The sequence below is a fragment of the Camelus dromedarius genome, chromosome 25 (assembly GCF_036321535.1).
Source record: "Camelus dromedarius isolate mCamDro1 chromosome 25, mCamDro1.pat, whole genome shotgun sequence".
NCBI lineage: Eukaryota > Metazoa > Chordata > Mammalia > Artiodactyla > Camelidae > Camelus > Camelus dromedarius.
In genome coordinates, this window is record NC_087460.1 from 10,305,340 (window position 1) to 10,331,152 (window position 25,813).

At 40.3% G+C, this 25,813-nt stretch overlaps 1 protein-coding gene across 1 annotated transcript; it reads left to right on the forward strand.

The window, feature by feature from the left end:
- Positions 1 to 2,518: 2,518 nt before the first annotated feature.
- On the forward strand, positions 2,519 to 24,030 carry MGST1 (microsomal glutathione S-transferase 1). Its single transcript, XM_031444039.2, has 4 exons — positions 2,519 to 2,674; positions 8,553 to 8,700; positions 11,531 to 11,625; positions 23,419 to 24,030. The coding sequence occupies exons 2-4, from the start codon at positions 8,575 to 8,577 to the stop codon at positions 23,663 to 23,665; spliced, it is 468 nt and encodes a 155-aa protein (XP_031299899.1). The 5' UTR covers positions 2,519 to 2,674; positions 8,553 to 8,574; the 3' UTR covers positions 23,666 to 24,030.
- Positions 24,031 to 25,813: the final 1,783 nt, after the last annotated feature.

A 25,813-nucleotide genomic window follows, 5' to 3' on the forward strand; every position in this document is an offset into this window, starting at 1 on the left:
CAGAGAACTATATTCAATCGTATAATAACCTATAATGAAAAAAAATACATGTATAACTGAATCACTATGCTGTATACCAGAAACTAACAGCATTATAAATCAACTGTATTTCAATAAAAATAAGAACTTCCTTTTAGGGTTGTTGGGAGAGATAAACAATCTGGTATACTTAAAAGTATCGTATAATTCTGAAATAATATTTTTATGCTCAGAATGTTGCTTATTTTTATTTCACTTTTTGCTTCCCTTAATCTTAAGACTTGTCCTCATATCTCTTTACCAAATCCTCCAAGAAGGGTACATACCATTAGTTTCAGATTGTGGGCATTTATTTCATGGATTTAGGAAAAATAAAGATCTAAAATAATTAAAAGGAGTGATGGGTACCTGATTCCTTCCCACTTACAGGAAGCCTAGCCTAGTGGTGATAGCAGTCCTTTCTGATATTTCTTATTTGTTTCTTAAAAGGCAAGAATTATGAGACTTCTAATGCTTCGTTCTTCCATATCTTTCTGATTTGATCTCCCTTATTTATTGTGGCAGCTACTCTTTGCTGAATGACCTTTGCTCTCCCCACCCCAGATCACTGACATTTGAAACCATTTGAATATTTACTATGGAATTCTGAACCTGTCCTGAACCTGGATTGAGTTTCCCTGAGAGATTTCATTATAGGCTTAGCAGCGGTGGTGAGTGGAAGGGTTCAGAGTCTGAAGCCTTCCCTTTATCACCCAAACTAAAACAAGCTGAATAATAATTCTTTCTCTTCCTCACTCATCTAACAGCATATAACCAACGTGAGGAAAAAGTGTAAATTCTATCACAACCTTTTTCCTGTTACTGCCCTAGACTCATACCCTATCATTCTCATTTCTAAATTGAAATCTTTTCTTCCTAAAGTTTAGTGGCAACGTCTTACTTTTCTGGCTTTTGTGTTTATTAGATTGGAAACTCCTTGAGCACGATTATTTGATGTTATTTATCTTAGTTTCAGATTTTAGCATCAAACCAGGTGTCTTGTATTCACTTCATAACTGTCCCTTCAATTCATTCATTGCAGTCCAGTGCTGGCATTGTGCCAAAGACAGTGACATATATATGACAGGTAATAATGTACCTGGTTTATTGATAGTAAAAACTCAATATTTACTCATTGACTGGTTAACAGTTTGAATACATTTTATAGTTCGAGAGTCAGATGAAGTCTTTCCAAAAACGGGTTAGAACCGTTCAGCTGGAATTCTCTATATCAAATTACTCAAATAGTAGCTCTCTGCACCTTTTTTTCTGTAATGTTATCTGTAAGATTGGAGCTGTATTACCTCATAAAAAATGAAAAGAGTCTTTTAAATACTCGTAGTGCTAAAATCCCTTGGTGGGAATTCAGAAGCATCTCAAATTGTGTCCTATCCCCAGTGTCTCAGCCAGGTTCCAGTGTACTTTGCCAGGAGAGGTGGATAAATATATGTAGTTTTCAAAAGACACAGACAATGAAAATGAATCACTACTGTCTGCTGAGGCTGGATTTCCTAGCAGTGCTACTGATCTGCTTCTGTAGAAACTGTTCTCAGGCCTGTAGTTCATTTCCGTTTCCTAGAGCAAACTGGTTAATTCTTACTCCCTTCTGTGGATTTGTCCATCAAATCCTAGACAGCTAGTCCTGGGGGGGGGGCACCCCTTAAAGTCTAAAAGAAGTAAAATTAGGGCCAACGGACAAAGAAGAAGAGGAAGTACACTACACATCGCAGGTGGTAAATGTGTGAGAAGTATGAACATAGACGAACGTAAGTCCTTAAAACAGTTTTAGATAAAGCCATGCGAGCTAGATCCATGAATACCGTCGCGGGGACTAGGAAACTTGGAAATAGCCCTAATCTAGATATTAGTGTGAGAATAACTCTGCCTTCCTAAGACAACTCCCCTAAATGTCCGCGCAAAGACTATACTAAGCTGATTGTGTAACACATCGATCCTGTTTAATCTCGTCCGATTCCACTTTGGAGCCTGCACGGGAGGGGACAGGGTGAGGAGGCACACTGTCCCCGGATCTCTGATTTGGAGGACTATAGGTGGTCGTCAGCAAACGTTCCATTGGGTCAGTGCCGGCCTTTCGGGGGGAGCCTGGCCACGCCACGGGCGCGGGGCAAGCGAAGTTTAGCCGAAGGTAATTTCATCCAAGACGCCTAATCAGGTGCCCCCCTCCCGCCGCCGCGGACTGAAACTTTCTCTAAAGCTTTCAGTGCTTTCAAAATTCAACGAGACTTTTTAAAAAACTGTTACCAGCGAAACAAATGTGACCTCCTTTCCCACTCCCAAACTTGAAATGTTCGCCGATGTCGAGTTCGGGGACCTGCGCCGAGGTCCCCAAGCCGCTGAGGCTGGAAATGGCAATTCGGGCGGAGAGCTTCCGGTGGCGCCAAAAAGAAAGGTTCAAAGCCGGGCACCGGTAGGCGGAGATTACTCCGGGAGAGCAAAATCAGGAGATTCAGGGGAGGGGCTTGGCGCGGTGGGGCGCTCTGCTTTCCCGGCGCGTCCTAGAGCGAATTCGTAAGGAATTGGCCCGCGAGGGCGTGGCGCCTGCGTCCCGCCCCCGCTCTCCCCGTGAAAGTCCCCGAGCGCGCGCGCCACCCGCCTCTGGGACCAGTTCGCGGTCTTTCTGCTGCTCGGATTCACAGTACGTTCCAGGGGGTGGGTGGGGGGACGGGGTTGGGGTGGACGCAGAGGGGACGGAGAGGGCGGCGGCGGCAAGGGGACAGGGACGGCAGGTGCAGGCGTGAGGCTCTCTGCCCACCGGGGACTTCTTTGCTCCATTTAGCTGCTAAACGTTTGCTTTTCCATCCATCTTTTCCAAAAGAGCGTTGCGTTCCTTGTACCCTTGTAGGGAAGTTGTCAAACTCCGGGAAGAAAACTTGAAAGAATTATGTTTTTCTATGTGTAAGTGATGATTTACCCACTTTTTATTCTCAACCCAGAGGAGCACCCACTTTGAAAGGTCCCCCCCCCCCGAACTTTGGGGGAACAAAAAGTCCGTGCAAGGAGTTGTAATATAGGGAGTGGCTGCATTTTAAGCAACTTCCGTTCATCCTAAGGGTGTAAAATCCTGCAATTGCTCCGAGATGAAGGACAAACTGGCCTTTGCACCCGGGGAAAGACAAGACTTGCTCCTCTTGGTTCACTTTGATAGGCCAGAGAAACATCAGCAAAAGTGTGTGTAATAATGAGCAACGTGCAGAAGGACATGAACTAAAAACCCCGTTAGAGGAATTAGACAGTGTTAGAGTCAGATGACTCGAAAACTAAGGCTTAAACTTCCTGGGAGGGTTCTCAGCCTCCCAGTCCAGCGGAGGAAGCCATGCGGATGGAGTAAAGGTTAAAGAAACCCTTCTTTGGGACTTAAGGCCTCGGATATTACTTCTGTAGCTGGATGAGGGCGGTGGAAACCAGGGTGCTTGCAAGCCTTCCTTCCATCTCCCTTCTCCAGGCCCCCAGCTAACAAATCTAGCCCAGTGTTCTTAGAGCCCTAGTCACTGTGAATACCAAACTAGACACTTTTTTGCATCCCCTGGGAGTTAAGTTTGGCTGGTATTGAGTTTTGCTGCCTTCTGCTGTTTCCGAAATAAGAGGCCTATGTGGATTGATAATCTTTGGTCATTTAAAAAAAAAGTGGTAAACCGATCCAAATTTGCATTACTCTCTGTGGCAGAAAAGTACAATTTTTCTGGGGGTTTAAGTGGAGTGTCTCAATCATGGAGGCTGGAAAAGGACGTTAGCTCAGTCCCCTGAGAACAGCCTCACCCCACATTCCCCCCCCACCCCGAGTCACCAGCATTTTCCTCCCAGTACCTGGGCTCTGAAGCACAGAGGCCAAGCCTGCAGTCACTTTAGTCTATTTGGTAAATTCTCGAACTCATAAACAGGACCAAGGTCGCTGAATTACTTTTCTTTATTTCATATTTTCTGTTGGTGTAAGAAGGTGTAAAATTGCAGAGTCATGGCCCTGGAAACGTGTATGCAGATTCTTTGGGTGTTTTGCAACATTGACGTACAGAGGCCACTGTAGATAAGAGAACTTTGCTCTTTCTGACCAAGAGCCTGGAAAAATAAGAGGAATATTTCTCCGTTGATAGTATCTACACCATCAACACTCAGACAGACACTGTTAGGGTAGGGGTGGGATTCCAGGAGGTCAGGGGACAACACAGGAAGGAGATTTGACAGAAAGGGGTTGCCAGAAGGCCAAGGCAGTCTAGAATTCTTAGCCTTGATGGTTGATCGCCCACAGGTTAAACACTTGAGAAAACTGGATTCCAGGCTTAGGCCCTCCACTGTGAATTTGGATTCATTCATTCTTTCTACCTCTCTGGGCCTCAGTTTCCTTATATGTTAAAGACAGAGAGAGAATATTTGCTCTGACTACTTTAGAGTTCTCCAATTCTCAAGTAAGATAATGAGATAGCTTTCAAAACTCTAAACTTGTGTCCTCAGTGCCTAGAACAGTGGCAAGGCGAGAGCTTATTTATTTACCAAATATTTCTGTAGCACGAACCAGGTCCCACTGCTTTTCGAAGCACTTTATTCATTGAATGCTCACCAGAATCCTGTGAGGTAGGAGGTATTATTAACCTCATTTTACAGGTAAGATAAGTTGATCACAGCTGGGTCACAGCTGAATTGGATCCACCTGGAAGACAGTCTCCTTCCAGAGTCTGTGTGTGCTCCACGCTGCCCTTTGTCCTACCATGGCACCACCTCCATATTTGGGGACTGAGCTCCGCCCTCTGGCGAGATGGGTGGAGATATTCTCAACTCTGCCAGCCGATGATGGACAATAAAAGTAATGACACACCTTGCCAGTGGAATCCATCATTGGAGTGATTTATTTTCTACACCCATCACCGTTGTTTCGTGTTTTGCTCCGCTTGCTTTTCTTAAATTATTTCTACCGAGTTCCTAGACGACTCCAACCACTGAACACTTTACCCTCTGAGTTATTATTACTACTATCCTGCTCTCCTTCCTCCTGGCGACCTTTCCTGTAACTTTCCAGTTACCTTTCCAGTTCCTTGCATGTTACCTTCCTGGGAACTGTTTCGGAGTGCACTGCCCAGCCACGATGCAGCTTCAAGGCAACTTACCGACCAATCAGCTTTGAAAAAGAAAGTCTAGATCAGAATCACCTAATTTCATGCTATAAATGACTCCCATTTCTTAATGTCTTACCTTTCACCCTCCTCACGCCACCCTCAGGTGTGCTGGGAGTGGACGATGTTGGTCCCGAGAGGCAGTTCATGAACCTATGGGGTGAGGTATCAGAAGCTCCGTGTTGGCTCGGCTCCCGAAACCACTGACCTGAGGAGCTGAGTCACCTTCTTGTCGGCTGAGAAACTGTGTGTGAAGTGCTGTTTCAGCACATTGTTCGTATTTAGAGGAGAAGCCTCCTGTTACCCTTTTCCTCCAACTGCTTGTGTCTTTGTGTTCTATTCCCACCAGCAGTGCTGGAAGTCTTCCACTTTTTCTCTGTTCTTTGAATACCAGTTTTCATGGATAGAAAACCGTTCTCTGGACTTTTATTCCATTGCTAAATCAATTTCATTCTGAGAACACTGGTGGGGACCTACAGAAACGGTTTCACGTTAAAAATTATTGTTAAATAGCAGGACTTCCTACTCAATAAACTTTTCTTAATTTTTTTTTTAAATTAACACCCCTGCTGTGTTTCTTCAGATCTCTGTCCGGAGGCGTAGGACTTAGGGATCCCTTATTAAGCTAATCACTTTTATGCACTCTGAAGGAGAGTGCAGTTTATTCATGACTTTTACCCCTTCAAAACTAGAACAAGAGCAGATACATTAAATATGGCTAAAAGTTTTGTCTTGCACTTAGAATTGTTGACTGAAAAAAAAAAACCGCTCAATGTGAGAACTGTGAATTCAGTTTTATTTGGGGCTTAAAGAGGTCTAGAGCCGGGGAGACAGCCTCTCAGATGGCTCTGAGGGACCGCTCTGAAGACGAGGTGGGAGGGAAGTCTGTATGTATATGATTTTGGTGAGGGGGGTACCTGCATTCAAACACACATCTTGGGAGAATGTTGCCGTTTAGCGTCACAAGGAACAGACGTCTCCATCAATGATTTTAGTGCTTTTCTGAAACACTTGCATCTTTCTATGAGAAGATGCAAGGAATTTGGTTCATAAAACTTTCTCCCGAAAATATCTAACACTCTGAAGCCCTGTTCTGCCAGTTTTCCCCAGAACAGAGTGTCTTGTTCCTGAACCTTTCGGGCTATGTTAAAGGTCAGCTACTGTATTGGCTGGTGACTTCATTCTTGTAGAATCAGATGGCTAGTGACATTCTTTAGTTGGCAGAATCTAACATACTTGCTTTCAAGACTACTGACTTTGTGGAGGTGGGTTAATTTGCTGTGTGTGTGTGTGTTTAAACTAGAATACATTTGACCCTTGAACAATGAGAGAATTGGGCCAGCCCTCCGTGCAGTCAAAAGTCCACATATAACTTATAGTCACCCCACTTTATACTCAGTTCTTCTGTATCCGTGGTTCCACATCTGCAGATTCAGCCATCTGCTGACTGTTTAGTAATACACAAGTACTTAGTATTGAAAAAAATCCAACTATAAGTGGATTCACACAGTTCAAATTCATGTTGTTCAAGGGTCAGCTGTAAATTTCTATTTGCCTTAATCCAAGGAGTATATTTTTAGCCTACCTTTTAAAAGACAGTTTGCTTAGCAAGCTTTGTTGTTGTTTTTAATCTGCGAAATGGGAATAATACGTACCTTGTAGCATAATTGGAAGAGGAAGGAAGATAACAGACGGAAGAGATGCCAGCACCACCAGCCGCAGGGTAGGCGTTCAGTCAATGTTAGTTGAATCAGAATTAAGCAGTTTGCAGTCTCTTTTAAGGAGACAGTGCAGTGTGGTTAGTGTATGAGATGTGAGATCAGAGACCTGGGTTTGTGTCCCAGCATGGAAGCGTAATGTCTCTAATTTTCATTTGCTTCATCTGTAGAATAGATATGCTTATGAGGGTTATAATACCATAGTTACAACAATTATGTAAGGTCATGCCTGTAAAGTACATGGTGTAATTAGACGTGTAGCCAGGTCTTATAAAATTAAGTATATTTGTATTATACGTGTGATTTATGTCACATTCAACAGTAATAAATAGACAACTGCGTGCCCAATAACAGAGTATAGAAAGATACATAGGTTTAGAGATTATCGGTAGATGGACAGAGTGATAAGAATGTGATAGACGTCACTCTAGGTTGCACCCAGGGGTTGAGTTTTAAAGGCTGGAACAGGTGTGTCTACAAGAGACAGCCCTCCATGCGAAGCTGGTTAAATAGCATTTAAGCTTGGGTATGAGAAAAGATGTGTGTTTATGTGGAAGAGACAGAAGAAGTAGATGGCGGGGCTGATAATAAAACAAAGGAGGTTAAAAAGAATGAGTATCAGACAGTGTGGAATTTAAGCTTCCCCCTAGATTCTTACCCACTGTGACTTGAGTAGCACCGGTGTGCCTCTGTTTTCCTCCTGAGCCCTTTCCCAATTATACTTCCAACTCCTGACTCAGGCAGTTACAATCAGTTTACTCTTGACAGCTTTTAGATGGAAATAAATATGGAATATGAAGTAACCTGCAGAGTTCTGTAAAGCTAATCCCCCCCCCGCCCCATCCCTTCTATAAAAGTATCATAAATGCCAGTTTCTCAGCTGGCATTCGCAAGCCTGTTGTTTTACGTTTCCATCGTCCTGCTTTGCCTTCTGCACTTGGGTTGGTGTGAATGATGACCATGGTCATGGGATTAGTGATGGTCATGATAAGGAGATAATCAGCTTCACTGAGGGTTTTCATGGGCCAGGCTCCGTGCTAGGTATGGTCCACATATTGTCTCAATTAAATCCTGACAACAGCCCACTAAGTTAGGAGGTGTTACTATTCCTCTCTTATAAGTGAAGAAATTCAGTTTCATAGAGGCTAAAGTTCTCAACCAAGGCTAATAGCCAAGAGAAATTCAGATCCTGGAGCTTGAGATCTCACATACTGCTGACGTGACGAAAGGCTGCAAGCTGCATTTGTAAAGGAGGACAGGTATTAGAACTTAGGTGCTTCTAATCAAGCATTCATGGTTTTGCTATGTACGTAGTTTGGTGTTTCGAAAGAGATCCATGACTGGCTTTTTTGTGTCCAACTTGTAGTTCATCTTGATGCAAAAATTTTATTTTATTCTACCTTTAGAGCAGTTTGCCTGTTTATTTCTGCTTGTAACACCCCCTACATTTTCGTTTTCACTCAGTACTAGTTTGATGTCTTCAAGTTTCATGACTAGGACTAGAAAAAACAAAACAAAACAAAAACCAATGCTACTGATTTTGAGATTAAAACAGAAACTAAATGATTATTCCTTCTGCAAATAACCCCAAATATTTTTAAGAACAATGTGGTTAATGCTGCAGTATAAACACATCAAGTCACCGTCAGCTTATCTGGGGTATGTATGTCTGCTTGTTTAAAATCTTTTTAAGGTCCCAGCCCAAAATCGAAACAATGGTTGACCTCACCCAGCTCATGGAAAATGAAGTGTTCATGGCCTTTGCCTCCTATGCAACGATTGTTCTTTCAAAAATGATGTTCATGAGTACTGCAACTGCCTTCTACAGATTGACAAGGAAGGTAAGGCACTTGGAGGCAACGCCTTCTCTTAAGAGATGGGAATCTGGAAAACCATTTTCGTAATTTACTGTACTTTTTTGTAAAGCCCACTGGCAGATTGTTAAATACCGCAAAGGAAGTGTACAATCGTTTGGTATACGTGGATCTGACATATTTATGGAACCAGCTGCTTTCTTCCAGAAACTAGTAAATGGTTTTTTTCTCTATGCCTTTTGCTTCTTATCCTGCTGCTCAGCATGTGAGATTTCTGGAGTACCAAAGTTTTCAAGGAAACTTTTTATGATTTTTTTTGAAGTTAGTGTTGCCAACTAGAGTTTAGAAAATAGTCATTTTGTAGACAGTTAACTGGAGTTTTCAGCTCTATTACAGGTCAAAGATATGCTTTGGGGATCGAATTAAAATTCTTTTTATTATTGGTAGAGCCTCTTATTGGGCTGAGGCGTTTGAATTTTGTGTGGTGATGACTTCTTAAGTGAATAGTATTTCTACCCAGCATTATAAGAATTTTTTTTTTTTTAAACTGGAGGCTTGGAGAATGTGGTAGAAAGATTTTGAAACACATAACCTGTACTTAAGCAGGGTCTATGATGACAGTGATGGGGTTAAAGCAAAGCTATGTTGACAGAGTTAAAGAATTTTCAGGGGTGTGGTCCCTGGGAGATAGGCAGGAATGGGGCAGGACACAGCCATTAGAGGAATGACATAGTAATTAGCACCAAGGTGATGGAAAAGGCAACTCTCAATAGTCCTTGAGGTCCAAGATGGCGGGGGATTTAGCAACACCCGCACCGCGTGGCTGACCTCATTTTCCCAGCCAGCCCCATGCTCTGAAGCTGCCGCTCTCCTCTGAGTAAGATGGCCCACATTCTGCCCATGGAATGTGTATCTTCTAGGCCCCTCCGACTTTTCTCTTGTCTTTTGAGATGGCCTGCACTCTGTCCTTGGAGTATCTCTCTGAATAAATCTACTTTTACTCAACGGTGGCTCACTCTTGAATTTTTCCCGAGCGAAGCCAAGGACCCTCACTGGGTGGGGCGCATCCCAGGGACTTGGCTGAGACCTGGGACATGGCCAGCTTCTTGTGCCCCATTTTTTCCTATGTCACCTGTGCCCAAATTCAGCACCTTCCTCCTGGAAACTACATATTTCTCTTCTAGTCCCTGTCCTGAGTTTTTTGTCCTCCAGAGCTTTGCTTTTATCTAGAAGACACAGACCTCCCTAAGGTATGTCCTTGTTACTGAGTTGAGATGTCACTCCTGCCCAGGGGTATTTGCATTTTAATGGGGGCTCATACCCCCATGTTTAAATCTCTAATGGGGCAAGGTGTGAGAGCAGCAGGCTATAAAGTGTCTGCTACTACCAGGTCTTCACTGTCCTTTAAGAATGTAGTGGCACCAAGGATGGCAGAAATGTAGCTTGTTTAAAAAGAGAAGAAGGGAAATCAAATTTGTGACGTGTCAGTGGTATATGCTCAGAGCCATGCTGCTGCCTGTGTGTGCCAGATCGTGGAATCATTTTGCATAATTGTTAGCATTACCATGTAAGATGATCATGACTTTTCCCATCTTATAGATGAGGAAATAAAAGTCAGAGAGGTTCAGTAGCTTACCTCTTCACTGGTTACACATTAATAATGGGTGAGATTCAAATTTGTTCTGGTCTTAACTCAAATCCCACGCAGTCTCCATTGTGAAATACATTTATTTACTTACATCAGAATATATTTATTGAACATCTAGTGTGTGCCAGGCATTTATTTAGGGACAAGATAGGTGGATCTGACCTCAAGAGCTGATACCGTGTCATGTCTCTGCCCATTGATTCTCCTCAACATCTTTATCTGAAATAAATGCTCATGTCATATTAGGGAAAATGTCGTATTTATGAGGTTTCTCTGCTTAAATTAAGGCTAATTTTATAGTTCATGTTTCTCCTTATTATAAATTATTCAGTGGTGGAATATACTTAAATATTTTTAAATGCGTGTTTCAAGTTTCAGGGGATGGGAAAGCATTTCAAACAGCATAATTATTGCAGGAAGGAGTGTACGCGCACGTGCCCTAGAACTCCCATGCTTGGTATTTACGGAAGCACAGTTCGGCTTCTTATATTTCACTGTATTATTCAACCAAAAGTTTTAGTTAATTCAGAAAAAAAAGATAAGAGACCCAGATACCCTAACAAGGTACAAAAAGCTTTTCCTGCCCCTCACTCTTTTGTTTTTTCTTCATGCCTGTTCAGTCTCGAATATCCTTGGCAAGTAAACATGTGGCTTTCTCATGAGCCAACCAGTTGGAAATATTAAGACCTTTGAAGGGAGATGCATCAGTCAGCATCGCTGTAAAAGTTCACCACGATAGTGGCCAGTGAGGACTTAGAATCATTCGCTTTTCCCCATTTTTGCTTCCTTTTCACTATTTTTATACACTGTTTTTTTAAATGAAAAAATGTTTTAATTCATTACCAACTGATTACAATTCTAAACACGTTATGACCGAATGAGCAGCTTCAAAAGAGATAAAGAATTTATAGAACTAGAAGATGGAAGTATCGTTAGAGTGCAAGATTTTTTTTTAACACTGGTTTTTATTTAAGTTCTTACTTATGTTTCTCTTTTAAAAGGTTTTGCAATGTTAGTAAACGTTCAGATTTTATTAATAGATGCTGTCTCCTACTCTTGTGTTTGATCTGCTGCTCCCAGTGTGGTTTCCCCATGATGGCCAACATGGATGCCCAAGTTCCTTCCGTTAGAATGGAAATAACTTGTCGGGTGGAAAACCCCCCATGTTATTTGATATTTGAATTTTTTTCCCTTTTGTATTTGGAATAGGCTTTTGCCAACCCAGAGGACTGCACAGGCTCTGGCAAAGGAGAAAATGCCAAGAAGTATCTCCGGACAGATGACAGAGTGGAACGTGTGCGGAGGTGAACCCACTGTCTCCTGAAATGATTTACTTGATGGAAGAATATTGGTCACGGAGTTAAGTGAGGATGTTGGGGTCTTGAGAAAGAAGGAGAAGTCAATCACCTTACCTAGTCCATGTAATTATAAAAAATTAGGGATCTGGACGTCTCCAGCGCTCACTGTGACTGCACGTATTTCCAATTTAGCTTTTCTATGCACTTTGTTGGGGTTAATGACTTTGTTCTGTGTAGGGATTTATCAGAAGTAATGACAGGTACAAGGTGACATGAGGATGGTAGATTCTTGCCATTCTGTCATCTTTCTCCAGAAGTGAAACTGTCAGCTTGTGTAAAAGGTTGAAGAACTAGGTATTTTTGGGTAAGATTCAAATTATGAACTTGGGAAATCTCTCCCTTTCCTTTCTCTCTCTCTCTTTCTCCCTCTCTCCCTCCCTCTCTCCTTTTTAGATATTATGTTTAATGTACTGAGAGTTCAGTGAACAATGAAAAGCAATAAGCCAAGATACCATCTACACAGTTTCCTAATAATACCATGAATAGACTTCTTTTAGAAGCACATTGAATTCTAGTTCTGGAGGTATATTTCTTAATCCTTGTCATAAAGTTATGTAAATCACAAACTTTTTTTTTTCACCTTTACTGAGGTATAATTAACAAATAAAACTGTAAGATGTTCAAAGGGTACAAGATCATTTGACAGACGTTTACATTGTGAAAGGATTCCCTGTATTGAGTTAATTAACACATCCATCACCTCACACATCTGACCTCCCCTCCCCTCTTTTTTGGAGAGAACATTTAAGTTCTACTCTCGTAGCAGATTTCAGTTATACAGTAACACAATACAGTGTTATCAGCTATAGTTACCATGCTGTCCATTAGATCCTCAGACCTTGTGCATCTTAAAACTGACAATTTGTACCTTTTTATCAACCTCTCCTTATTTTCCCCACCTGCCAGCCTGGGAGTCACTTTTCTACTTTGTTTCTATGAGTTTGATTTTTTTTTCTTTTTGCAGATTCTGTATATAAGTGAGATCATACAATATTTGCCTTTCTCTGTCTTACTTCATTTAGAATAATGCCCTCCTGATTCACCCAAATGACAGGATTTCCTTCCTTTTTTAAGGCTGAATAATATTCCATTGTGTGTGTATGTGTATATACATTACCATGTTTTCTTTATCTGTTCATCTGTTGATGGACACTTAGGTTGTTTCCATGTCTCAGCTATTGTGAATAATGCTGCAATGAATGTGGGAGTGCAGATATTTCTTTGGGATAATGGTAATTCTATTTTTAATTTTTTGAGGACCTTCTGTACTGTTTTCCATGGTGGCTGTACCAGTTTACACTCCCAGCAACAGTGTATAAGAGTTGCCTTTTCTCCACATCCTGGCAAGCATTTGCTGTCTCTTACCTTTTTGATAATAGCCATCATAATAGGTGTGAGGTGATACTTCATTGTGGTTTTGATTTGCATTTCCCAGATGATTAGTGATGTTGAGCACCTTTTCATATACCTCTTGGCCATTTGGATGTTTTCTTTGGAAAAATGACTATTTGGGTCCCTTTTAAAAGTTGGGTTGTTTTATTTATTTATTAATTTTTGCCTGTGGCATTGCATGAGTTACTTACATATTTTGAATATTAATCCCTTATCAGATATGTGATTTGCAAATATTTTATCCCATTCCACAGGTTGTCTTTCCATTTTACTGATGGTTTCTTTCACCAAGCAGAAAGTTTTTGGTTTGATGTGGTCTCACATGTTTATTTCTGCTTTTGTTGTCAAATCCAGAAAAAATCATTGCCAAGACCAGTATCAAAGAGCTTACCCACTATGTTTTCTTCTAGGAGTTTTATGGTTTCAAGTTCTACATTCAAATCTTTAATCCATTTTGAGTTGATTTTTGTGTACAGTGTAAGATAGGGTTCAGTTTCATTCTTTTGCATTTGGAAATCTAGTTTCCCCAACACAGTCTGTTGAAGAGACTGTCCTTCCCTATTGTGTATTCTTGGCTCCTTTGTCAAAAATTAATTGACTATATATGCATGGGTTTATTTCTGGGCTCTCTACTGATCTGTGTGTCTGCTTTTATGCTAGTACAATACTGCCTTGATCACTCTAGCTTTGTAATATAGTTTGAAATCAGGAAAGATGATGTCTCTACAAGGTCATTTTGGATATTTAGGTTTACTTGTGGTTTCATATAAATTTTAGGATTGTTTTTCCTGTTTCTCTAAAAAATGCCATTGGGATTTTGAGAGGAAGCACATTAAATCTGTAGATCGCTTTGGATAGTGTGGACATTTTAACAATGTTAATTCCTCCAGTCTCCAGAATATCTTTTCATTTATTTGTGTCTCCTATTTCTTTTATCAGGGTCTTATACTCTTCAGTGTATAGATCTTTTACATCCAAGGTTAAGTTTATTCCTAAGCATTTTATTCTTTTTGATGCTACTGTAAATGGAATTTAAAATTTTATCTTTCTGATAGTTCATTGTTGGTGTATAGAAACACAGCTGATTTTTGTATATTGAATGATTTTGTATCCTGAAACTTTACTGAATTTGTTTATTAGTTTTAATAATTTTGGGGTGAAATTAGGTAGGGATTCTTGACATAATATCATGTCATCTGCAAATAGAGACAGTTTTACTTCTTTCTTTCTGATTTGGATAACTTTTATTTCTTTTTCTTGATTAATTGCTCTGGCTAGGATTTCTAGGAGTATGCTGAATAAAAGTGGTGAGAATGGACATGCCTGTTTTGTTTCTGATCTTAGAGGAAAATTTTTTGGCTTTTCACTGTTGAATATGATGTTAGCTGTGAACTTGTCATGTGTGGTCACAGTTATATTGAAGTATGTTTCCTCTATAACCAGTTTGTTGAGAATTTTTATCATGAAAGGATTTTGAGTGTGGCCAAATGCTTTCCTGTTTCTATCGAAGTGATCGAATGATTTTTATCCTTCATTTTGTTAATGTGGAGTATCTCATTGGTTGATTTGCAGATGTTGAACCAGCCTTACATCCCTGGAATAAATCTCACTTGATAATGGTGTATGATCCTTTTAATCCTTTTAAGTAAACTGTGAATTTAGTTTGCTAATATTTTGTTGAGGATTTTTGCCTCTGTGTATGTCAGGGATATTGGCTTGTAATTTTCTTTTCTTGTACCCTTGTCTGACTTTATTATCAGGGTAATGCTGGCTTTGTAAAAATGAGTTTGAAAATTTTTCCCTCTTTTATTTTTTGGAAGAGTTTGAGAAGGATTGGCATTAATTCTTCTTTAAATGTTTGGTAAAATCCACCAGGGAAGCCATCTGGTCCTGGATTTCTTTGTTGGGAGGTTTTTGATTACTGATTTTATCTTCTTGCTAGTAATTGATCTGTCCAGATCTTCTGTTTCTTCATGATTCAGTCTTGGTAGGTTGTATGTTACTAAGACTCTAACCATGTCTTACAATATTCCAATTTGTTGGTATGTAATTGTTCCTAGTAGTTTCTTTTGAGCCTTTGTATTTCTGTAATATCAGTTGGAATATCTCCTCTTGCAATTCTAATGTTATTTATTTGAGTCCTTTCTCCTTTTTCCTTGGTAAGTCTTGCTAAATATTTGTCCATTTTGTTTATCTTTTCAAAGAATCAGCTCTTACTTCATTGATCTTTCCTATTGTCTTTTTAGTCCCTATTTCATTTATGTCTACTCTGATCTTTATTTCTTTCCTTTTACTTAATTTGGGCTTAGTTTGTTTTATTGTTTTTAGTTTCTTGAGTTACAAAGTTAGGTTATTTATTTTAGATCTTTCTTTTTCTTAATGTAGGCATTTGTCACTATAAACATCCCTCTTAAAACTGCCTTGCTGCATCCCACGAATTTTGGTATATTCTGTTTCTATCTTTATTTGTCTCAAGATATTTTTTGATTTCTCTTGATTTTTTCTTTGATCCATTGCTTATTTAGTAGCGTGTTGTTTAATCTGCACGTATTTGTGAATTTTCTACTTTTCTTTTAGTAACTGATGTCTCGTTTCATACTATTGAGGTTGGAATAGATGATTGATATGATTTCAAACTTGCTGAATTTATTAAGGGTAGCTTTTTAATCTAACATGTGACCTCTCCTGAAAAATGTTCCATGTGTGCTAGGGAAGAATGTATATTTTGTTGCTGTTAGATGTAAAGTTCTGTATGTCTTTTAGGTCCATCTGATCTAATGTATAGTTTCAGTCCAATGTTTCCTTATTACTTTTCTTCCTGGATGATCTGTCCATTATTGAATGTGGGATACTGAAGTCCCCTACAATTATGGTGTGTTATTTCTCCTTCAGATCTGTTAATATTTGCTTTATATATTTAGGTGTCCTGTGTTGGGGTGCATGAATATTTGCCAATCTTATATCCTCTTGATGTATTGACCCCCTTTATCATCATATAATGACCTACTTTGTCTTTTGTTACAGTCCGTGGTTTAAAGTTTGTTTTGCCTGGTGTAAGTATAGCTACTTCAGCTTTCTTTTGGCTTCTATTTGCATGGAATGTCTTTTCCCATCCCTTCACTTTGGAATCTATGTGTGTCCTTAAAGCTGAAGTGAGTCACTGCATAGGCAGCATATAGCTGGGTCTTGTTTCAGTTTTATCTATTCAGTCATTCGGTGTCTTTTGACTGGAGAGCTTAACCCATGTTTGTCCTTATTGCCATTTTGTTAATGCTTTTCTGGTTGCTTTGTAATTCCTTTGTTCCTCTCTTCCTTTGCGATTTGATGATTGTCTATAATAGTAAGCTTTGATTGCTTTCTCTTTATCTTCTTGTGTCTACTGCAAGTTTTTGCTTTGTGGTAATAATCCTGAGTCTTACAGGAAACATATTTACAACAGTCTGTTTTAATCTGATAACAACTTAGCTTTGAATGCATACAAATAGTCTATATATTTTTATACTCCTTTCCCCATTAGATGTTTCTGATGTCACGATTTACGTCTTGTTACATTGTGTATCCATTAACAAATTATCATAGTTGCAGTTACTTTTAATATGTTTGTCTTTTAATCTTCAAACTAGAAGTTATAAGTGACCTACCCACCACCATTACATTAGACTATTTTAAATTTAACTCTATTAGTTACTTTTACCTGTGAGTTTTATACTTTATTCGTATGTGTTCCTCTTACTAATTAGTGTCCTTCAGTTTCAGCTTGAAGAACTCCTTCAAACATCTTTTTAGGGCTGGTTTATTAGTGGTGAACTCCTTTAGCTTTTGTTTTTCTGGAAAACTCTCTCTCCTTCAATTCTGAAGGTCAGCTTTGCTGGGTAGAGTATTTTGATTGGTAGATTATTTTTTTCTTTCAGCACTTTGACTGTATCATCCCATTCCCTTCCGGCTTGCAGAGTTTCTGATAAAATGCTAATCTGTTGATATTCTCAGGAGTGGGGGTCTCTTGTATGAAACAAGTTGCTTTTCTCCTGCTGTTTTCAAAATTCTCTTCTTGTCTTTAACTTTTGGCAGTTTAATTATAATGTCGCGTGGGTCTCCTTAGATTCATCTTTTATGGTACTTTCTGAAGTTCTTGTGTCTAGATGTCTACTTCTTTCTTCAGATTGGGAAATTTTTCAGCCAATATTTCTTTGTATAAGCTCCCTCCCCCACTTCACTCTCATACTTCTGGTGCCTCTATAATGCATATAGGGGTCTTGTTGAAAACTGCTTCTTTGTTTGCTATATTCCTGCGGGACTTGTAAATGGCAGCACTGTTGACTATCGGAGCTGGTGACCCAGAGACTCATCCATTGGGCTGCAGCCATGAAAGCTGGGGTGCAGATGTGTGCAGGCATCTTCCAGGGAAATACTGGTGACTTGTTTCCAGGTAGGTGGAGAAGATGGAGGAGGTGTCTGCTGGTTCCCTAGGAGGGAAGGGATCAGACCCTAGAAACAGGTTAAATTGGAAGCCTGACCCTCAGGTAGCAGATTTTTAAAGTATGCAGGTGGACGCCTTTCAGGGGAAGACTGGGAGATGGGCATTTTAATCTCTTCCCTCTATGCTGAGCCCTGGGATGGTGGCCAATTAGGAACTCCTGTGTTTGCTGCAGCCCTGTAGGATGCATGAATGGAAGCCCCATTGGCTCTCAGAGCCAGGACATTCAGGAACCTGTACCATGGGTGGCAGCAAAAAGTTGGGGTGCAGATGTGTGTACAAGCTTCTTTAAGGGAGAACACGGGCTGCAGGGAGATGGTGAGGAAGGTTTGTGCCAGTTTCCCCGGTCTCTGGGGAGGGTTGCAGCTAGCTCCTAGATGTGTGCTAGGTTACAAGCCTGACCCTCAGACAGCAGCTTTCAAACTGTGCAGGTGGACATCTTTCAGGGAAAGACAGAGGATGGGCAATTTTGCCTGCTTCTCTGTGCTGAGCCCTGACAGAATATCCACAGCAAGTCTCACTCATCTGTTCGTAGCTTTTCTTTTGTTTGCTATGGTCTTGTGGGTCTTTGGGATGCAGTCCTCACCGACTTGCAGAAATAGGTGTTTTTTGGTGGGGAGCATGTTCCTTGGGTGAAAGTCATAAAGGTCGGAGCGCTAAATGTGGTGCCCAAACCTGTTTCCCCTCAGGGAGAAGCTGGGATTTGGGCATTCCTTCCTGATCATATGATGCTGTGCTGGGGCGGGGAGTGGGGAGTGGTTTATGGCAAGATTCTGTCTCAGCCTGTCCTATCCATTTCCACATGGGCATTTTCTATTCTCTCAATGTGCAGAAGTTGCTTAGCTGGGTTCTGGTTTTCTTTCGGAAGTAGCTGCCCCACTTTGGTGTCTCCGTGGAGACGGGAGTTCAGGAGTCTCCTGTGTCGCCATCTTAGTTGACCCCCTCCCCACCGCAATTTTTTTATATTGAAATTCCATTGCCAATCCATTAGTTGTATTTTTCTAACATGTGAAACATTAAAGTTATGTACCATCTTCTCATTTAGTATTTTCTAACGCTGCCCCGCACTGTGGTGCAGTTCTAGACACATTTCACGGAATAAGTAACATTATATAATATTAAGGAGGCAGTGAGGAGTTTTCATAGCCATACTTAAACACACAGATATTTAGTTTTGTGATGAATAGTTAAGACAGGAAACATGAATATATTTGACTACACTTCAATTTGGTGAGTATAAATAAATAAATAAAATGGAGGCTGAAGGAAAAAAAAATTTACTTCCGTGATTCAGGTATCAGCTGCGGCATCTAATTCCCTTAGAATCGAGGTCATATTTGCTTTATCACCTTGGAAGCCCCTCCCAAGATTTCTGCAGATTACCCTATGGTATATGTAGTCTCAAGATTAACTCAGGCTGCGTTGTGCATTTGTGCATGTTTGCATATTCTGCATTTTGTTAGGCTTGAAGTCAACTTGGCTCTTTCCTCGATTTTCTTAACAAATCAATTTGAAAATGTGCGTAAAAGTAGACTTGACTCAACTGAGGTGCAGAGTTTACACCACGGCAACACTTCAACATTTCAAGTTGTGTGTTGGACAGTGCTCTGACCGTGTCTTTCAGCATCCTGTCCCCGGGGAAGCACCGACCCACTTCCCCTGACACAGTGGCCAGCGTTACACCATCATGCTGGCTCTTCTTTGCCCCCTGTACTCTTCCGCTTTTCCAGTACTGAAATTAAATTTAATTTTTTTGTTTATGCAAACAAGTTTAACCCCAAGTTATTTCAAGCAAGAGTGGTTTTTTTTTCCTAAAAGGAATTCTATGCTAGATAGTTAGAATAAAATTTTAACCCCTTCCATACTTAGTTATCTGTTTGTTAATTCAGCAGTCCTCCTGAGCAAACTGGCCAGTTACGAAAATGAACTGTGCCAAGACTGTGAATCTAAAACAGTTTCAGGACAAAGAGTCAACATGAACACTTCAAATAGTATCAGAGGAACATTACAGGTGTTAACATGTGTTATGATGAAAAAGAATAAAAATTAGAAAAGGTGACTAAAGCTTTGTGGAGTTATCAAAACCACTACAGAGACAGTTTAAAGTGTTGTCTCATCCTTTTTTGTGCATCCCTTTTAGAGAAGGCAATCACATACACGATGCTAATCATGACCCTAAGCTCATAAAATCGCCCAGAACTTGAAAGTGCCACCAATTAGACCTTTGGTAGCATTAGTATGTTTGAAAGGAAGATGAAGGTAAGTCTCCCCTGTGAAAGCTTAGCAAAACCTATTTTATTTGGGGATTTTAGATTCTTTCCCCTTCTCCCTTCCCAGCCCCTGCTTCTCCCTCTCTGTGCCCATGGGATTGTAGTTCTAGAGGAGAAAGCCATTATGTAAGCTGGTCTTCTCATCAGGTTGTGAACAACAAATAAAACTCAGTGAGAACTGACCTGAGTTCTGAAAGGAGTCAGAGTCCTTGAGGAGATGCCGAGACGTGTGTACAGCGCCCCCTGGTGATCAGACTCTGGCTTCTCAGGGTGGCAAGAGCTGGGTGGCCAGGAAAGACAAGGTGTGTTTTTTGACACCCTATCATTTCCATCAAAAAAGTTCCCAGTGACAAATCACTTTTGGAGATACTTTTTGGAGAAAGAGTTTCCAGCCTCTCCCCTCTCCATTTTTAATCTAGAATTTTTCTTTTCCGTTCCTTCCACATGTCATTATAAAGTTGTTTCTGTGAGCACATTTCAATGGCAGGGACTGAAGGGGGCTGCAAGGGAAGTGAAGTGTGCTTTTGGGTGTGCAGGACTGAGAAAATGAATACATAGTACACGTAGGGAACACTTAATTAAAAACACAGAGTAATATGTGTTCAAAGGTCAAGATCACTGACCTGAAGTAAATTATTTGCATTCAGGACAGACGGCAATCAGAGATGATTCGCAAATAATTTACGTATGCGTTTATTTAATCCTGCCTCATCTTGTTCTAGAAACCATATGCATTCGCTACAATAAGGGGAAAAGAAAGTTGTACGGTAATCAGGGCAGCTGGAGAAATAAAGGGAAGCATTCAAAAGAAAAAAAGGGAGTTGGTACTTAGGAAAGGGAGAGACATTTAGAATATGCTGCCCTCAGATGCTGAGAACACCCCTTCTGCGAGACTGTGCAGTGCAGTCCGGGTGGTGCTCCCTGGGGATTCTGTGGAGGAACTGGAGCACGGGCTAGGAGCTGAGCCAGGTGACTTCTCTCCTGGCCCCAGTGCACGAACGAAGCACTTGCTGCAAGATTATTGCGTGTGTGTCACTGTCACTTCGTTTATTGGAATGGCATAAAACAGCTTAAAGACCCAGTTCCTACCCTTGATGGGTTTATAACTTTTCCCCTAGAAGTAAGACCAACATGCATGTCGTCATTAGAGAAGGATGACGCAGTTTCTCATTAGACGTTAAGTTGACCTTGAAGAGTGTTAGGCTCTGGAAGGAGGAAAAGGATTTGAGTGATCATGTCAATTTGGGAAAATGTGTTTGTGGGAATTTGCATGATGCTGTATGCTGAGCGTGAAGAGGTTCAGGTAAGAGAAGGGAATCAGGAAGCCTGGTGTCCAGCTCCTTTTGTAGCCGGCCACCCTCTGATAGTTTTCAAAGATGCGTGGCAGCTCTGGCCCAGGGTGGGTCGATGCTGAGATCGGAGTGGTTCTGATCTGGCAAGGAAGATGTGCCTGCAGCATCATTTGCACAGGGCAAGGCTGGTAGGAAGGTTCACCCCAGAGCAAGCTTGCCCCAAGAGGCATCTGTCCAGAGGAGGAAGGAAAATGGGAACCCGGGATCATGGAGAGGCGGGAGCAGACCTGGGTAGAAAGTGGTCACCTATAAAGGCTGATGCCCACCCGGTGCTAGATTTTGGTGTCCATCTGGGAATGACACAAAAATGAAGGAAGCTGCCTGTCTAGGATGAAATCTAACATTTGGGCAGAGAAAGGGTGACAGTGGACAGGAGATACTGAAGGATAGCGGGGGCTCCCTGGGAGGCTGGGTAAGCTCATGCCTGGCGGGGAGGGGGTCTGAAAAGAAAAGCATGTAAAATGACATAAATTAACATAGAATGTGAGGCTCTGTTGGAAACAGACCTGAACTAGGACAATGAGGAGTGTTATTTGTGAGACCATTTTGAGGGCTGAGGACAAGGAAACAGAATTGAAAAGGAGAAATGAGATGGGGGGGGCGGGGAATGGAAGGGCCAGGAAGGAAGCCCTGCCCTTGAACTCCCTTCCCCGCCTCGGTCTGAAGCTCTTAACCCTTTATTGTCCTTGGCTTCCTTCTGTTTTAACACTGCGTTCTGTTTGCCAGTTGATTAAGATGGGCTTAGAAATAAACATCGTTTTCACAGGGTCTCACTGTTATGGATTCTTTCTCAATTTAAAAATGTCTGTCCTTTAAGAATGTTGTGAAGAAGAAAAGTAACGTGGCCAAGTTGGGAGGTGACGATGTATCTGTGGTTCAGCAGGAGAATTCAAAGGACCAAAAATACACCATTGGTGTAACTGGTGAAAACAGCCCTTCTTTGGTAGAAAATATTTCTCTTGGTTTTCCTTGGCCACCTCACTCTCAGTTACCCTTGGGTTCCACGGAAGAGAGGGGACACGAACACACGCATACCTTTCTGTCTTGGCTTTTATCCAGGAGCAGGTAGTTCTTTATTTAACCTTTCAAACCCCTCACTTACCTAGATTACCATCACCTTCTTCATGTCTTTATATTGTCATCATCTTTTTCAGACAGCCTTACAGATAATCTGCAGAAAACAGGAGAAAGGAAAGAAAGGGAGGGTAGTGGTGACCACTGAACAGGCAATATGTAATAATTACGTTTTTTTTTTTTTTCACTAAAAGAAAAAGAGAGTAACGTAAAACAAATACTTTTCATTTTGAAATTTGTATCAATAGCTGATGAACACTCTCCCCATCCTGATGTCTGGTCGTCTAGATTCTTAAGCCATTTTTAATTCTGGCGACTTAAACAGGGCTATCAGATGTGACAATGAAGCACCTAAAAATATCAAGTCAGTAATAGATGTGCCTTGTATATTCACAGCCCCAGCCAGAGAGGCCCAAGGCGCCAGGGACTAGAGGAAGACTTGTGTCCAAACTGTTTTCTGTATTCTTGTAGCTGTGGTATCAAGATCACATTTAGGAAATGTATCTTTTCTCTTTGTTGCCTGTCATTTCTGTGTATACTTTGCACTCTGCTCCGTCACTAGTAACTAATTCCTGTTGGAGTTTTAGGGTAGGTTGGCTAAAACTCACCCCATATTTGAAAGGCTAGTTAAGTATTCTGTTACTTGGATGTGACACGCATGAAATTCTCGATATTCAGTTGGTAAACTGACTCTTGGCAACCTAGTGGCTTGGGTGAGAGGGCAAGGATGATCTTGGTCACCATTTTGCAGACCAGCACAAGTGAGGGAGGAATCTTAAAAAAGATCATAACCAAAAGGATTTTCTGCCTTCTAGAAGAAGCGTTTTTATAAGAAGAACCTTAAATTGCTGTTGTATGAAGCTTGGAAGAGAAAGTATTTTATACTATAAAAACGAAGTGAGTTTTGTTATATAGAGGCAGTTTGGATATTCTTGAAAGTGCAAAATGCCTTCTCTATTGTATGCTGAGATACACTAAAAATCAGAGAAATAAAAATCACGAGACCTTCTGAGTAGAAGTCAAATGGGGAAGGACGGAAGGGAATTTGAGAAAACTAAAAATGAATCTTGTACTTTGCATTTTTAAGATCCATTAACACTTATATTTAGTTTCAGAAGAAAAAGAAAAATGAATATATTTCTGCTGATTTTGAAATTTTGAAATCTTATTTTCACAGAGCCCACCTGAATGACCTTGAAAATATCGTGCCATTTCTTGGCATCGGCCTTCTGTATTCCTTGAGTGGTCCAGATCTCTCTACGGCCCTCCTGCACTTCAGACTGTTTGTTGGGTCACGAATCTACCACACAATTGCGTATTTGACACCCCTTCCCCAGCCAAATCGGGCTCTGTCTTTCTTCCTTGGGTATGCAGTTACGATTTCGATGGCTTACAGGTTGTTGAGGAGTAAGTTGTACCTGTAACGAGTCATACAACTCACCATCCAGTGATTCTCTAAGAATTGTGTTCTTCCAATTTGTAATGAGTACTTTTGTAGACTTTAAGTGGGAAGGGACCAGAGAAATTAAGATGAGGAAAATCTAGTCTGAATGTTAGCGTCGCCAGTATCCTTTATTCTTGTTCTGTATTTGCCATAGAAATTTAACGCAATTTGAAACTCTGTCTTATTTTTAAAGCGCTTTGTTGTAAATTTTGATTGTAATTTGTACCAATCCTTCAACATTTCATATTTTAAATCTTTAAAGAGAGTGAGTGCATAGATGTTAAACCTATATTTCAATATTGCTGAAATGGGCACATGAAATAAAGCATTTAAAGAATAATTTCATTTGGTTTGAACAGTTTTTAATTTTTTATTGAAGTATAGTCGATTCACAATGTGGGGTTAGGGTCTGGTGTACAGCATAGTGATTCAATTTCCTTTGGTTTTATTTTTTCCCAGCTTACATTTTCAAAAGTTTCAGGCCTACAGAAAAGTAGAAAAGCAGTCCATGAACCTCTCTATAGCTTTCCCCTAGATTTACCAACAGTAAACATGTCACCGTGTTTGCTTTAGCTCTATCTCTCAATGTTTTTTTTTTCCCCCCGGAACAATTTGAAAGTAAGTTGCAGATCTCACGCCCTGAAGATACTTCGCTCCTCAGTACTTCAACATGTATGTCCCCTGAATAGAGCAGTCTTCACAACCACACCATTGTCACAGCAAGGGAGTTTAGCCCAAGTGCAGTGACGTTATTTAATACGTATAGTTCATATTAAAGGGTTCCCCAGTTTTCCCAGTAATGTCCTTTATGACTGCTTTATTTTTGGCTGGGAACCAAACGAGGACCTGACACTATCCTTTCTCTTTAGTTTTCAATAAAATGGATACGTTCATTGAGTTTTGGTTTTTTTTTGTTTTTTTTTTTTTTGTTTTTTTTTGTCTTTTATGACATTGGCTTGTTTTGAGATGTTTGGGTGGGTGGGTTGTTTGACAGAATGACCCTTAATCTGGTTTGGTTTTGTCTATAAGTTTCTCATTCATAGAGTCAGAGTAACCATTTTTGGTGACATTGTGTTCTTCAGCTTACAACACAGCAACAGACGCATGATGTCAGTCTGTTCCAGTATTGGTGATCAGTTTAGTAAGGTAGTATTGGCCAGGTTTATTCACTGTAAAGCCATCTTTTTATCTTTGTAATCATATTTGGGGTGACAAACTGAGATTGTGCAAATCCTGTCGTCCTGCAAACTTTCAGCCAATGGATTTAGCATCAGGTAATGTTCAGTTTTGTTTCTATGTAAAATATAAATATATAAACATAAAGATTCACAAAACATATATGTCTGCAAACCTATAAACACTATATAAATCCGCACACATTTAGATTTTTTTAGATATGCACTTAAGCCTTTATAGTAAGGATGAACTTTTAAAATATCGATTTTTTTATACTTGCCATCTGATGTATATTAATTATTAGTTTTTCTTTCTATCTCTTGATGAGTCTTAATTTTAAACAATATTTCTTAAATGATGCTTGTATTGACTCTCACAGATGTTCATTTAAGCTTACCACACAAAAGGAAAGCCACCATAACATTTTAGGTCTTGTAATTTGAGTAACTTTCTAAGTCCATAACAAAACCTATCAGACAATTGCCTATAAGAATTCTGTTTCTTTTTACTTCTTTTCCTAATGTTAAAAGCAGCTTTGCATTTCAGGAAAGCTTTGCGGTGTAATTAATGGAAAAGACCATGCGCTCAGAAGTGAAAAGTACAAAATTTAAGGATTAAATCTGCCTGCATAAACACACACACACACACCCGACTCTCTGGATTTGGATAGCCTATTTGCCCTGTCTAACCTGTAGTTTCCTCAAACTTTTGTGAGATTTTTTTTGAAGGTCAAATGATCTATGTATGTGAAGCATGTGAAAAAAGGATATTCTAAAGAATAAAGTGTCCTCCATATGTAAATTATCTGAGTAACCTATCAATCATCAAGATTCAGCTAGCTGGCTGTTTCCTAGCTTCGTGTGAGTTACTCATTTAACCGTTGTCACTTCTGTAATTGTTTTCTTAAAATTTCTACTTCCCTGGTAATGCTTCTTAGCATAGCAGCAGAATG